The sequence below is a fragment of the Rhinatrema bivittatum genome, chromosome 3 (genome assembly GCF_901001135.1).
Source record: "Rhinatrema bivittatum chromosome 3, aRhiBiv1.1, whole genome shotgun sequence".
NCBI classification, from domain to species: Eukaryota; Metazoa; Chordata; class Amphibia; order Gymnophiona; family Rhinatrematidae; genus Rhinatrema; species Rhinatrema bivittatum.
Window position 1 is genome coordinate 107,199,960 of NC_042617.1, and position 16,679 is coordinate 107,216,638.

Consider the following 16,679-nt stretch of genomic DNA (forward strand, 5'->3'; position numbering starts at 1 on the left):
AATAGGGACCAACATTTGTTAATCAAGGGAGCAGTGAGTCACTCAGGCTGACTAACTGAAGTTAGACTGTTTGTATTTCCCAACCCTCCTACCCCTCGCTCATCCCTTAATTTATAGGCAGGTGCCACTTTCACAAAAAAAAAAACAAAAAAAAAAAACCCATCAACAAAAACTTTATTGAGAATTCGATCAGACCCTGGTAGGCCACTACCAGACACATAGTGAATTCACTAATACATTTAAAGAAAGTTAGACACATTCCTACTCCCATAGCAACCTAAAACTTAACTAGGAACTGATCAAAATTGAGATGAAGGCAGCAGTCCAGCAGCAAGAGGGGGGCTTCCCAGTCTTTTGCATCGAGTGTCACATGTATGATTTTTTACCCACCAGTGAGAAGTTGTACATGTGCATGCGATGCAAAGAGCTCCTGGCTCTCAGAGAACGAGTCCGATCTCTGGAGGCTAGAGTGGCAGACCTGGAGGAGCTGAGGCAGACAGAGAGGTATATAGATGAGACCTTCAGGGACATAGTAGTCAAGTCCCAACTTCAGACTGGTAGCCCTGGTGCTGCCTTGGAGGAAGAAGGTCTCATAATGGGAGAGCACCAACCAGGTGTAGCAGGAAAGGATCCTGTAGCAAGGACCTGCTCTCTAGGTGATGCATTGTCCTTTCGCACTGAGGATATCTCCCCAAGGCCTACTGCCCAGGAGGGAAGGGTTAGGTCGGCCGTCATAGTTGGTGATTCGATTATTAGGAATGTAGATAGCTGGGTGGCTGGTGGGCTTGAGGATCGCCTGGTAACATGCCTACCTGGTGCGAAGGTGGCGGACCTCACGCGTCACCTAGATAGGATTTTAGACAGTGCTGGGGAGGAGCCGGTTGTCGTGGTACACGTGGGCACCAACGACATAGGAAAATGTGGGAGGGAGGTTCTGGAAGCCAAATTTAGGCTCTTAGGTAGAAAGATTAAATCCAGAACCTCCAGGGTAGCATTCTCTGAAATGCTCCCTGTTCCACGCGCAGGTCACCAGAGGCAGGCAGAGCTCCGGAGTCTCAATGCGTGGATGAGACGATGGTGCAAGGAAGAGGGATTCAGTTTTGTTAGGAACTGAGGAACCTTTTGGGGAAGGGGGAGTCTCTTCCGAAGGGATGGGCTCCACTTTAACCAGGGTGGAACCAGACTGCTGGCGCTAACCTTTAAAAAGGAGATAGAGCAGCTTTTAAACTAGAACAAAGGGGAAAGCCGACAGTCGCTCAGCAGCGCATGGTTCGGAGAGAGGTATCTTTAAAGGATACTAATGATGTATTAGAATTAGGGCATCCCGACAGTGAGGTTCCAATAATTAGAAAAGTAGTCCAAGTGCCTGTAACTAAAAACTCACCTGAGCTAAAAAATTCTAACTTATCCCTATCAGTTAAAAAGCAGAATAAAAATACAAACAAAAAACAAACTTTGAAATGTTTGTATGCTAATGCCAGAAGTCTAAGAAGTAAGATGGGAGAATTAGAATGTATAGCAATGAATGATTCCTCTTAAATGGAATTCCTCAATATCTCAAAATAGAGTATAGTAATTCAACTGTTATAAAGCGAAAAATATTTATGGAAGGAGAGGAACGTTTCATATGCAATAATCATAAATCCCCATCAGGGTGATCTGACTGTCAGTCTAATCATCAACGAACCTCCTCCGACCAAAGTGTATAATCAATGTGCAAACATTTTTTTAAAAGTAAATTTTTCTGTGTATATCCTTTAAGACATTTATCGTTTCACTTATTAATAAAAGTGAAGTGAATCACTCCAAAGTTCCAAGTATTTTTTCAAGTAAACACTTCTCGCAGCCTTGTAACTGATCCCGGTGAAGGGTATGAAGCAATGTTTTCAAGGCAACCTAGATCGGCGTAATAGGCAGTCTCTTATGGCTTAAACAAAAGCTCATGCAACACCCCGACTTATCTGGTGGTTGTGCGGGTCACCGACGCGGCCACGTTTCAGGTCCACTCTCGGACCTTTCATCAGGGAAATTCGTCCTCTTACGATGTCTCGTCGGTCAATGTTGAGCCATTGCCTACTAGGTTCGTGGCGTGAATCTTACGATTCTATCCAAGGCTGGTTGTCAGCCTTGGATAGAGGACGAATTTCCCTGATGAAAGGTCCGAGAGTGGACCTGAAACGTGGCCGCGTCGGTGACCCGCACAACCACCAGATAAGTCGGTGTGTTGCATGAGCTTTTGTTTAAGCCATAAGAGACTGCCTATTACGCCGATCTGGGTTGCCTTGAAAACATTGCTTCATACCCTTCACCGGGATCAGTTACAAGGCTTCGAGAAGTGTTTACTTGAAAAAATACTTGGAACTTTGGAGTGATTCACTTCACTTTTATTAATAAGTGAAACGATAAATGTCTTAAAGGATATACACAGAAAAATTTACTTTAAAAAAAATGTTTGCACATTGATTATACACTTTGGTCGGAGGAGGTTCGTTGATGATTAGACTGACAGTCAGATCACCCTGATGGGGATTTATGATTATTGCATATGAAACGTTCCTCTCCTTCCATAAATATTTTTCGCTTTATAACAGTTGAATTACTATACTCTATTTTGAGATATTGAGGAATTCCATTTAAGAGAAATTATATATGCAATATGAAGGATTTGTTTTGGGTTATTCTATTATCATTGTAAGAATCCTTCTTAACTTGGTTTGGTGCCCATTGATTATATTTTAGCAATGAATGATGACATAGACTTAATTGGCATCTCAGAGACATGGTGGAAAGAGGATAACCAACGGGACAGTGCTATACCAGGGTACAAATTAAATCGCAATGACAGAGAGGAGCAGTCGGGAGGAGGTGTGGCGCTTTATGTCCGGGATGGCATAGAGTCCAACAGGATAAACATCCTGCATGAGACTAAATACAAAATTGAATCTTTATGGGTAGAAATCCCTTGTGTGTCAGGGAAGACTACAGTGATAGGGGTATACTACTGTCCACCTGGTCAAGATGGTGAGATGGACAGTGAAATGCTAAGAGAAATTAGGGAAGCTAACCAAATTGGTAGTGCAGTAATAATGGGAGACTTCAATTACCCCAATATAGACTGGGTAAATGTATCATCGGGTCACGCTAGAGAGATAACGTTCCTGGATGGAATAAATGATAGCTTTATGGAGCAATTGGTTCAGGAACCGACGAGAGAGGGAGCAATTTTAGATCTAATTCTCAGTGGAGCACAGGACTTGGTGAGAGAGGTAACGGTGGTGGGGCCACTTGGCAATAGTGATCATAATATGATCAAATTTGATTTAATGACTGGAAAAGGAACAGTGTGCAAATCCAAGGCTCTCGTGCTAAACTTTCAAAAGGGAAACTTTGATAAAATGAGAAAAATTGTTAGAAAAAAACTGAAAGGAGCAGCTACAAAAGTAAAAAATGTCCAAGAGGCGTGGTCATTGTTAAAAAATACCATTCTAGAAGCAGTCCAGATGTATTCCACACATTAAGAAAGGTGGAAAGAAGGCAAAACGATTACCGGCATGGTTAAAAGGGGAGGTGAAAGAAGCTATTTTAGCCAAAAGATCTTCATTCAAAAATTGAAAGAAGGATCCAACAGAAGAAAATAGGATAAAGCATAAACATTGGCAAGTTAAATGTAAGACATTGATAAGACAGGCTAAGAGAGAATTTGAAAAGAAGTTGGCTGTAGAGGCAAAAACTCACAGTAAAAACTTTTTTAAATATATCCGAAGCAGAAAGCCTGTGAGGGAGTCAGTTGGACCGTTAGATGATCGAGGGGTTAAAGGGGCACTTAGAGAAGATAAGGCCATCGCGGAAAGATTAAATGATTTCTTTGCTTCGGTGTTTACTGAAGAGGATGTTGGGGAGATACCCGTAATGGAGAAGGTTTTCATGGGTAATGATTCAGATGGACTGAATCAAATCACGGTGAACCTAGAAGATGTGGTAGGCCTGATTGACAAACTGAAGAGTAGTAAATCACCTGGACCAGATGGTATACACCCCAGAGTTCTGAAGGAACTAAAAAATGAAATTTCAGACCTATTAGTAAAAATTTGTAACTTAGCATTAAAATCATCCATTGTACCTGAAGACTGGAGAATAGCAAATGTAACCCCAATATTTAAAAAGGACTCCAGGGGCGATCCGGGAAACTACAGACCGGTTAGCCTGACTTTAGTGCCAGGAAAAATAGTGGAAAGTGTTCTAAACATCAAAATCACAGAACATATAGAAAGACATGGTTTAATGGAACAAAGTCAGCATGGCTTTACCCAGGGCAAGTCTTGCCTCACAAATCTGCTTCACTTTTTTGAAGGAGTTAATAAACATGTGGATAAAGGTGAACCGGTAGATATAGTATACTTGGATTTTCAGAAGGCGTTTGACAAAGTTCCTCATGAGAGGCTTCTAGGAAAAGTAAAAAGTCATGGGATAGGTGGCGATGTCCTTTCGTGGATTGCAAACTGGCTAAAAGACAGGAAACAGAGAGTAGGATTGAATGGGCAATTTTCTCAGTGGAAGGGAGTGGACAGTGGAGTGCCTCAGGGATCTGTATTGGGACCCTTACTGTTCAATATATTTATAAATGATCTGGAAAGAAATACGACGAGTGAGATAATCAAATTTGCAGATGACACAAAATTGTTCAGAGTAGTTAAATCACAAGCAGATTGTGATAAATTGCAGGAAGACCTTGTGAGACTGGAAAATTGGGCATCCAAATGGCAGATGAAATTTAATGTGGATAAGTGCAAGGTGATGCATATAGGGAAAAATAACCCATGCTATAATTACACAATGTTGGGTTCCATATTAGGTGCTACAACCCAAGAAAGAGATCTAGGTGTCATAGTGGATAACACATTGAAATCGTCGGTGCAGTGTGCTGCGGCAGTCAAAAAAGCAAACAGAATGTTGGGAATTATTAGAAAAGGAATGATGAATAAAACGGAAAATGTCATAATGCCTCTGTATCGCTCCATGGTGAGACCGCACCTTGAATACTGTGTACAATTCTGGTCGCCGCATCTCAAAAAAGATATAATTGCGATGGAGAAGGTACAGAGAAGGGCTACCAAAATGATAAGGGGAATGGAACAACTCCCCTATGAGGAAAGACTAAAGAGGTTAGGACTTTTCAGCTTGGAGAAGAGACGACTGAGGGGGGATATGATAGAGGTGTTTAAAATCATGAGAGGTCTAGAACGGGTAGATGTGAATCGGTTATTGACTCTTTCGGATAGTAGAAAGACTAGGGGGCACTCCATGAAGTTAGCATGGGGCACATTTAAAACTAATCGGAGAAAGTTCTTTTTTACTCAACGCACAATTAAACTCTGGAATTTGTTGCCGGAGAATGTGGTTCGTGCAGTTAGTATAGCTCTGTTTAAAAAAGGATTGGATAAGTTCTTGGAGGAGAAGTCCATTTCCTGCTATTAAGTTCACTTAGAGAATAGCCACTGCCATTAGCAATGGTTACATGGAATAGACTTAGTTTTTGGGTACTTGCCAGGTTCTTATGGCCTGGATTGGCCACTGTTGGAAACAGGATGCTGGGCTTGATGGACCCTTGGTCTGACCCAGTATGGCATTTTCTTATGTTCTTATGTTCTTAAAATATATCGGACGATATTTTAAATCGTCAAAAAACGATTCACATCCCTATTAAGAACACATAAATTCAAATAGCTGCCATTATTTTCCGGTTGTTCAATCCGTCTGGACAAAATATTACAATCTTTCCCAGAAATATAGTAGAAGGCTTGAACATCCTTAATAGATTGCTCCATCTTAGAGACTTTATTCAAAAGAGAAACTAGTTGACCATCGTATTTGTCCCCCATCTGTTCCAACTTTGTTGAAAGAGCATCAATTTTAGAAGAGCAGGCAGTAAGTGAAGTCCCAAAACCAGCCATCAATTTCCAGAGAGAGTCTAGAGTCACAACAGCTGGACGAACAGTTTATACAGAGGACTCGTTAATTGATGATGCTGAGTTACCTAGGGCCAGATCTGAGGGAGGGGCACCATAGCTGTCGCTTCCACCTCAGAAGGAATAGGGTTGCTCAAAGAGGAGAGAAAAGAAGAGGGTAAAACCTCACCTAGGCAGTCTTCATGCAGCAATTCCACATCCTGCAAAGATGTCTGAAGTGCCACACCAGCCCCCTCTGATGCGGCCACTCTCACAAAACCAGCGTGGAGCGCCTCAGGGCTGGAAGATGAAAAAGGATGCTGAGCTGGAGGAAGCCGTTGGTCAAGTGGGCTCAGAGACTGTGGATGCCCACCATGCTCCTTCGCCACAGGCAGCATCAGACTCCTTGGCTCCCTGAAGACTAGTCATTGAGGCGTGGAAATTTGTAATCAACTGCTGGCCCGTAGGATAGAGGACTATTCTTTCTTTTGGAAAGCATCACTTAGAAGAAAAAGTCAATAAGAAACCAAAAAGGTATGGCAGGTGGCTGACTGCAACTGCTAGCATGCTGCCATCTTGACTCCTGCCACCAATATTTTTATATCTAAGTTTATTAATGAGATTTGGTAATATGCACTAACCTCTAGATTATCTCTGCCTTTTTGGGAATTAATACTATCAGAGCCTGATTTGCTTCCTTTCAGTAGAACCCATTTGCAGTGCATAGTTGTGCATGTTTCATGGTAGCCCTAGCACTTGAAGTTTTATCATTTAAAAAATTCTGAGCCAAGCCTATCGAAACCTGAGGCTTTGTCCAATTTGAAAGATATCAAAAGACAAAAATGCACTTCCCCCCCAAAACACTGATTACAAAGCAATACAGAGTGCGGTGCTGCATTTTGAGATAATGCGCTGTGTTGTTTGAAGTAATCAAGTGCTATCGAAAGCAGAAGCAAACCATGTGGCTGTGATTTGAAAGTGATATAGATCTCCCTGAATCAGCATCCATGAAATGGTGGCCATTTATTGTCTAATATACGTATTTTGATGCCGCATATACCAGCTTTACCTGCTTTCTACAGGTCTTCAGATGCTTCTTTTCTCAGATGAGTAAAAATCTTTTAGAGTCAATTTCTTGTCTGTGGAAGTCTATATAAGCTTAATTTTTGCTTTTGGTCTTGCAATGTTCAGTAATTTTTTCAATAAATACTTAAAATAAAAAAAAAAGATTTTTGGATAATAATAAGAGGTCAAATGGAGGTTTTTGACCAATGATTGAATTGTTTGCAAATATTCGTGTTTAGTCAAGCTACAACACTACTTATATATGAAAATCAGCACCTAAACGGTGTTTTAGTGGAGTTGTATATATGTTTTTTGTTATTTTTCTCACATTCACTTGTCTTTGCTGTTTTTGATTTATCCAATTTGAGCCCTTGTATAACTGTATACTATAAAAGTCTGTATACTTTGACACATTTAGTTTTTCTATTTGATCTTCCTTCAATTTATGCCAGATGAAATCCTTGAAAAAGTTATTTTATAATTTAATATCCTTCGTATTTCCATCATATAGCTTTTATCTCTTCTGTAGCCTCTTGCTCATCATTTAATCCTGTAACATATGACCACTGCCTTGTTCCTTTCACCGACTTAGCTAATATTTTGCTGGCTTTGTTGTCATATTCTTATGTATATTATAATTTATAAAATTGCATAGTTTTTACAGCCCTTTGATACAGCAGATGGTTAAGAACTGCTTCAGCATGCTCCAGAACTTTCCTTTGTTCATTCGTCATCTGTGTATAATGCTTACTTTGTTCCTCTGAGACCACTTTTATCAGCCTCGGAATCTCCATATCTTTTTATTTTGTACAGCTACATAAGCAATGATGTCTCCTCTTAGCACAGCATTTCCAACCTCCCACAACAAAGTCAGGGAAACATCAGGGATAATTATTTAACTTAAAATAATCCTCCCACGTTTCCTTTAAGTAACTCTCAAAACTGTTGCCATGGAATAGTCCTGGTCTCCTCCTCCAACTAAATGCCCAGCCAACTGTGTGGCCATGCTTCAGACAAAGGGACAGCAGGACATGATCCGATATTGGAAAAAACTGTTTTTCGCTGCTTTCAATGCAAGGACAGGAGGCTCTGATAATAATAGTTTAATTTATTCTCAAATAGCTTTTTTAGGGTTTAGATAGGACATGAAATCTATCTCACTTTGAATATTTGCCATGTATCAGTCACTCATACATCCTTACTCAATATATTCACAGCTAGCTTAATGTTTCCTAACAAAGACTTAGTCTTAGCTAGTGGAGCCCCTCCAGACCAGGTAAGTGGGAGTTGGAGGGGGATCCTGGCCCTGGCATTTTTCTGGAAGGGTGGGAGGGAGGCCTCATTTTTGTTTTTTAGCCCCCCTTTTTTTTTTTTTTTAATTGTGTGACTTATTTTTTTCACACGAATGAAATGAATCAAGCAATCTAAGGGCCTCCTTACTTACACTATTTTAGTTGGGGCATGCTCTTACGAGATCTCCTTTCCTCATTGTTGCTGTGCTGAGAGCAAAACACATTCTCTTATATTCTTGATTCTACCCAATTTTCTCATGTACATATAGAAATATAAATGGACATAGTGAGGCTATCCAGAGAAAATCTACAAAAGCAGTGCAAGGTCCATACTACATACATGTCCTATAAAATGAGACTTAAGAACCAGGGACGGTAACTTTCTTACTGACGCGCAGGTGCACATGTGCGCGTGTTCATTGGCCCATGCCCAGGGACGCGGCAGTTTTATAACACATGTATGTATATGCGCGTATGTTATAAAATAGCCTGACCGCGTGTACATGTTCGCTTAATTTTAAATGGACGTGCATCTGTGCACATAAAAGCCACTTCTACTACGTAAGTGGGGGAATTTTAAAAGGGACACACATTGATGCCATTGCTAATTTTCCCAGTCCATTCCAAGTTCACCCAGTTAAGCAATAGGTCTTCCAAACCCCATTGGTTTAATAGCCTTCCTTCCCCCCTTACTCCTCCCTTAAAACTCTACTGATTTGCCTAGATTTTTTTGTTTTACTACTTACACGTCACCCATAGCAGAAGTAAAGTTACGCAGTGGGGGACCCCCATGCGTGTTGTATCGCATAAGTATTTACTCCCCTATTTCAGGTTAAAATCCCAGAATTCCCATTTCCTGCCCAAGCCCCGCTCCTTTTTAGAAACGTTTTGTTTGTGTGTGCAGTGGGAGATATGCGCGTATCTCGGCGGCTTTTAAAATCTGCTCAGCGCATGTCAGCTCAACTTATTCACGCATCCCCTGATTGATGTATGCATCAGGCTTTCAAAATTCACCTTTAAATGTGTATATCCCAGAGGAAAGAAGACAGATGGGATACGATAGAAACATTCAAATACCTCAAAGGTATTAGTGATACAGATGAAGCAAACCTTTTTTAAAAGCAAGAATGCTCAAAAAATACTTCATGATATCAGGATCCTAGGTGGTGGACTCTGTAGAAACATCAGTAAATATGTTTTCATGGAAAGGATGGTGGATATATGGAATGGCCTCACAGGGGAAGTAATGGAGGCAGAAACAGTGGCAAATTTCAGGAAAGCATTAGATAAGCACAGAGGATTCCTGGTTGTGAAGAAGTGAGAAGAAAACCAAAAATTAACGGGGATCTATAGTAGTTCAGCAGGAATTGAGTTGGGCAGACTTGATTAACTTTGAGGTCCTTATCTGCTATCATATTCTCCTTTTCTCTATTTCTATGTTTGTTGGAATATCAAAAGTGGCAGTGACTACTAGAAAACATTTAAAAATTAAAAAATCATGCTTCTATTTCTTCTGGAATATTACTTTTCTTAATGTTATGCTTGTAGTCCCCTTTGGTTGTAAGCTGTAGGCCCAATAATTGCTCTTGACATAACATCATTATCTGTAGCCTTCATTTTTAACTGGGATCAACCATCGTTATCTGGCAACAGAACCTATGGCATCCAATTGTGACTTAAATCAAACTGCAAAACATAATTAACTAAGTTTCTTCTAAGTAATGCCGCATACGAAGAGGAAGGGTAGAGTACGGGTAGATTCCTCTGCATCCTCTACTCCTATACCCTCCCAACCTTTGATAGAAGGGTTCTTCTCGCCGGTGACAGCATCATCCCCGGGAATAAGGTCCGCTGAGGGAATAGGACGGGAACATATCCTACCCCTCATGGACGAATTAACATCTTTGAGCCCGGGTGGCCCTGAAACACCCTCCCCTCCATCCCAAAGTAATCCCCAGGACTATGCTAGAGATCTAAGGCAAATCGCTGGTGAATCGACGGCAGCAGAGGTGGGAAAGGAGACTACTATGGAGGATTCGTTAACATCATCTATTCGAGTAATGGAGAGTAAAAGGGGAGAAGTGAATGTAACACTTAGAGAATTTATTGTACTTGTTCCAAATTTGAAATCCAATACTCAGGAGAGGGGAGTGGACTTGGCAGGTGGAACAAGTTTGGTTTCGGAAGCCTGTCAAGCACACAGGGAAATTACTGGTATCACATTGCAGAAAATATCCAAGCCTAATGAAATTACGTTAGAATCAATCTGGAGTGCCCTGGTTACTTTAGAAAATTCTATTTCCTCTTTAACTTTAGCAATAAATGCTTCTCAAAAAACAATTCATATAATGGAACCAATGGTAAAATCACATGAAGTACAAATTAAAGAAATGTCTACACAAATTACAAAGATACAGGAAACACAGGTAAAATTGATTCAATCAGATGTTATTACCACTAGGAAAATTGAAAATGTTGAGAATAGTATGAGATATGTAAATCTCAGAATATTAAATTTTCCATCTATTAAATTAATTTTCCCAAAAGAGCAATTTAAAAAATATGCAAGGTATATACTTATGTTGCCATCTGAAGCTATTCCCCCAATAGCCAGGATTTACTTTTCCCCTACATTAAGAAATCCAATGAATATAGCATCATCATCACCAGGTCAGGTTCAGAATATTGGTCTTGATTTAACCACTTTTTTAGAAACTTCAGTAGAGGAACAGGTGGACCAACGGGGAACATTATTAGTTTCCTTCGTTTTCTCTTCTGATAGAGATCTGATTTTAAGATCTTTTTTTCGTAACAGAAATAAGATTTATTATGGCCAAAAAGTGTGAGTATACCCTGACATAATGAAGGCTACTCAATCTCGACGAAAATTGTTTCTCGGGATGTGTGAGGAGGCAAGATCTTTAGGAGCTCAGATAAAGATAAGGTATCCTTGTAAGTGTATGTTGAAAATTAAAGACAATAGTTACATTTTCTTTGAACCTACCCAATTAAGAAGTTTTTTGGATAACTGTAAAGCTGAAACCAGTATAACCCAAGTTGTTCAGAGGCAATAGAAAAAAAAAAAAAGCTGATATTCTCTCGTTAATTCTTATTCCTTTTTTCTACTTTTTGTATGTTCCAGAGTTCACTGGATCTTTTCTTTACTTTATAAAGTTAAAAACAGAAAAGATGTATTTGTTTATTGGTAATAGGAAGTTAATTTCTTGTCTGTTGTTAATACTCACTGTAATTAATTTTCTGTATGTGAAAAATAATGAAAATTGAGAAATAAAAAATGAAAAAAAAAACATAATTAACTGCTTGCAATCTAACAATAGTATTTTATTTTATTTATTTCCACATTTATATCCCACCGATAATGAGCGCATGCTAGGTGAGGAACAAAAGATATAATGCAATGAAACATAATTGCTCTTAAAAACACAAGAACAAACATTAATGATAACACAAATAAGTAAAACATTACAATTTAAAACATTAGGGATCAATGAAAAAAAGTAAAATCAAAGCATGCTGAGAGCACACTTAAAAGCCAAAATATTATATATTGGAATATGTGCAAAACTGCTGAGAAAACATGATTGTTACATATCTAAGAAAAATAATAGTTTGATACATCATTATGTTTACAGAGGGGTTAGAACAGAAAGCACAGTCTCCTCCGCTCAAGAAATACAAAGGAAAGAAAACAGAAGACTTCAAGGATACAGTTGATGGTATGTAGTAAGGCTTACAATGTACTTCATCAGTTTTCATTATAAGCAAAAAGAATATTCTCTATTTTTTTTTTAAATGAAGCATTGTTTCTTCCATTGAAAATGTTCCAAAATTGTATATTTACAATATGGAGTATTTAATTATTTTGCATTATATTTTTATGTATGAGTACATATTATTCTAAAACAGTTATTCAAATTTAATACAATGCTAAAATTTCAGAAAAATACCCAATAGGTAACAAAACAATTCAACATTGCAACTTGTCCGTTAAGACTGCCATTGGATCCAATGTTTTATTACATAAGTTTAATTTAGTGTTCATTGGCCGGACTTATCAATTTCATAATTTATATTATCAAGAAACATCCTAGTGCTGATTTATGTTATAACATCATGAGGCTTCAAGAGAAATTACAACAAGAAGAGCTGTGAATTTCTCTGCCACATACTTCTAATATAAAGATATCAAATACATGAACTTCTGGTATTTTGTATGATCCAGTGAAAGGAAAAATAAATTTTACCTACAGGAAATGCAAACCAAGATCCATAAATGTAAAATTCATTCACCAAGAACATAATCATAGCTCAACTGTTGCTTTAAATAGCTGAAGTGCTTTGTTAGATTCAAACTATGGGAAAACTATGACTGTGTGTGTCCCTTGAGAAATAAGGTTGCATTTACTTTACTTTGACCTCTCAAATTGGAAATCTATTATGTCAAAACTGATTTACCAAAAGTATATTAATGTTAACATTTTTGCTACAGTTTATGTGCATTTATTTGGTAACAGGTTGTATATGCTAGTTTATTACTTTACCATCTATGAATGCAACATACATAATTACTAGACATAATAACAAGATGAAAAATGCATACCAGACCCATTGCACAGAGGAGCATTTTACTTCATTCACCTGTCCAGACCCACCCCTCCCTTCTTCCCCCCAGCGCTAAGCCAAAAGCTCAGCAGCTTCGGTAGAAATCAGAAATAGCAGCAGTGGCAAAAACTCCCTCTGTTCTGCCGCCTTATCCTCCTCTTCCAGGTCTATTAAGCTCTTTGAAGGTACTTCTAAAAGGGAGATTGGTAGAATTCTTTTACATAATTGCCTTTTTAATATGTGATATTAGGCAGGCAATTATGTATTAGTAGAGGCATTTTTGGGGGTGGAGTTGGAGAAGGATTTGGACTTATGCATATACTTTTGAATTTTCAAAAGTATATGGATAAATATTCCTGAAAATTTTCCACAGACATAATAGTATGTGCAAGTAAATTTGTTGGGATAATATTTTATTTATTTATAGTCAGAATGTAAGTATTACCTTTAATCAGCAGCTCAAAGTGGCTTACAGAGACAGGGCCAGCAGGATCAGTAAGCATACTAGGCAGTCGCCTAGGGTGCCAGATGTGGGTGGGGCACTGTAGCTTGATGCAAGGGTGATATTTTTTAATCGTAAGGAGGCTGGAGAGGCATACGCGTTGAATGGAGAGATCATGCATTTGACCGGAGGTATGTTTTCTGCGATATGTCGGGTCGGATTGGAGAAAGAGAGATTGAGAGAAAATGACATGATGATGGTGTCATGATAACTTCACTGCATAGCTGGACACCCTTGCACCAGCACTGAGATAAAACATTTATAAATCAAAAAGCACACAATATACTACAACTCATCATAATTACAAAGTAACACAGATCAGTTACCCACCTGCATGTCACAGCCTAACTAAATACTTGCCAAAATAAAATGTCTTCAATATTCTCCATAAAGATATTGTACAAGGCATGAGGTGCAATTCTTCTAGTAAAGAAATCCAGATAACTGTTGGAGCCATAGAGAAAGCCCTTTCACGACTCTCAACCAGCCTTGCATAATGAATAAAAGGGATGCCAAGTAGTCCTCTTTGTGAGGATCTCAGTATACATGTTGGGATTATAAATGTGTAACACTGAGTTCAGCCATGGAAACATGATCTCTGTTGAGAACAATGTGAGTATTGAGCCCCTCTTGCCATGGTGCAATTGACACAACCTCATGGGCAAAACACCAAGGTTTGCACTAATGGTGGATGAAAAGCATGAGCCTGGTTATGACAGTGACAATAGTCAGAACTGAAGGCCAGGCTGAAGTTGGATGTGGAGCAAAGCTGAAGCTGAAGACAGACATGAAACAAGCTGAGGACTTGGGTGAAGGCAAAGCTGAAGACTTGGATGAAGCTAAAGAAAATCTGAAGTCAAAACAAGCAACATATTGCTGAGGCAAGGCTGGAACATCTGAAGAGCCCTTTTATAGGACAAGTGGCAGTGACGTCATCCAAGTGTGCCATGGCTTTTCCTGCCATGGGCCCTTTAAAGGAATCAATTTTGGGCACGTGCATGCCTAAGGAATCATCCGACGATGTTGCTCCTGGCAGTGTCCTGCTGTGTGCACAGTTGAGCAGCATCCCATCGCGACAAGGCCCGCCAGCCTAAGGGTGAGTGCAGCCCATGAGCAGCGAAACGTAACAGTCTTACCATCTTTTGTACCACCATAGTGATCTTATATTTAATGCATGAATCAACTGGCAGCCAATGCAAGTTGACAAAGGTAGGTGTAATATGAGGTCGCACTGCTTGTCCTGAAATAATCCAGGATACTGCATTTTGTTAGATCTTGAAAACCATTAACAACATGGCTAGCAGCCCTAAATAAATGGAGTTACAATAATCAATCAAAGTAAAATTAAGACCTGTACCACAAACAGGCAAAATTAAGTAATAGTTGTAGCCAACGCAATAAACGTAGCTTAAATAAAACACTCTCAAAAAAGCTTTCACTTACTCTCACATATTTAAATAAGAATCCAGAACAACTCCTAGACTTTTCACATGTGTAACAATGGGTAATTCAAGATCTTCAAAATGAAAAAAGGAGGTACAGGAATTCTACAAGATAATTATCTCAGTTTTATTGATGTTAAGGGCTAGTTGTGATACATCCATTACTTCATAGTAGAAAGACAAATTGCAAGTGAACTACATATATTAGACCATTTTGACAACACCATGATAAAAAAACTGTATGTCGCAGCATATAGCCTGTAACCTGACAGCAGCTTGCAAATTGGAGCCATAAACTGTAGATGTTGAATAGTGAGTCCAACAGAGCTGAACCTTGTGGGCACAATTGTTGTAATAGGATGCCAAGTCAAGCTAGATGAACCAGTTCTTCTTTGATGTGATCTTCCAGCCAAATAAGAACTAAGCCATTTGAACACCATACCCAATATTCCACACTCTCTCAAGCAACATAACAGTATCTGATGTTTGAGCGTGTCAAAAGCAGACGAAATGTCCTATAGAACAACACTTAACTCAGGCCATTGTCAAAGTCTCTTCTAAATGTATCTATATTTGATAGTAACAATGTCTCAGTACTTAGTAATTTCCAAAATCCATATTGAAACTGATCTAAAATGCCTTGCTCTTGAACAAAGACATCAAGGGACGGATTTTAAGAGCCCTGCTCGCATAAATCCGCCTGGATTTACGCGAGCAGGGCCTTGCGCGCCGGCGCGCCTATTTTCCATAGGCCTGCCGGCGCGCGCAGAGCCCCGGGACTCGCGTAAGTCCCGGGGTTTTTCGAGGGGGGCGTGTCAGGGCGTGTCGGGGCGGGACCGATCGGCGCAGTGTTTTGGGGGCGGGACACGGCGTTTTGGGGGCGGGCCCGGGGGCGTGGTTTCGGCCCGGGGCGGTCCGGGGGCGTGGCCGCGCCCTCCGGAACCGCCCCCAGGTTGCGTCTCGGCGCGCTAGCGGCCCGCTGGTGCACGGGGATTTACTTCTCCCTCTGGGAGGCGTAAATCCCCCGACAAAGGTAGGGGGGGTTTAGATAGGGCCGGGGGGGGGGTTAGATAGAGGAAGGGAACGGAGGCAGGCTGCGCGGCTTGGCGCGCGCCGGCTGCACAAAATCGGCAGCCTTGCGCGCGCCGATCCTGGATTTTAGCAGATACGCGCAGCTACGCACGTATCTACTAAAATCCAGCGTACGTTTGTTTGCGCCTGGTGCGCCAACAAAAGTACGCGAAGGCGCACTTTTTAAAAATCTACCCCCAAGCTTTTTTCAAGACAACAGACTGGATGCTTTTTGTGAGGAGACAACGAGGAGGCTGGCCAATAATTTGCAAGATTATCAGCATCAAGCCAAGGCTTCTTCAGTAGATGCCTTACAGAAGCATGCTTCAAACACTGCAACATGCTCTGTCTTTTAAACCCTTCTAGTCTAACAAGAATTCGATGGGCAAAATGCAGGGTTGAAGGCTGTTATGGTTTGTGTAATTTCAAGCTGATATATTGGTTCAAATTGAATCCTTTCTTCATCAACATCCCTGAGGGAATCAAAAGCCCAATTATTGTGCACTGGAAACTTGAAACAATTTCCGGAAATTGTGAGATGATAAATACATTTCTCTCAAGCAGAATCAGATTTTAAATCATTATCAGCAGGACTACTTTCTAAATATCTGGTTTAGACGTTCAACCAGCTTTTTTTTTTAACAGTACACACATGAGGATTATTTCACTAGCTGAAATTGAGACAAAAAATACTCCTTAGCTTCATGAGTCAATTTCTGATGTCACCATTTGCACATTA

General features: G+C 40.0%; 1 protein-coding gene across 4 annotated transcripts in view; it reads left to right on the forward strand.

Annotated features, from left to right (window-relative positions):
• Positions 1-16,679, forward strand: part of MACROD2 (mono-ADP ribosylhydrolase 2) — a 2,649,380-nt gene that overhangs the window by 2,351,253 nt on the left and 281,448 nt on the right. For all 4 annotated transcript variants that reach the window (XM_029593573.1, XM_029593571.1, XM_029593572.1 and 1 more), the window contains exon 11: positions 11,956-12,039. In XM_029593573.1, coding sequence (XP_029449433.1) covers positions 11,956-12,039 — 84 coding nt within the window. The remainder of the gene's footprint in view (positions 1-11,955; positions 12,040-16,679) is intronic.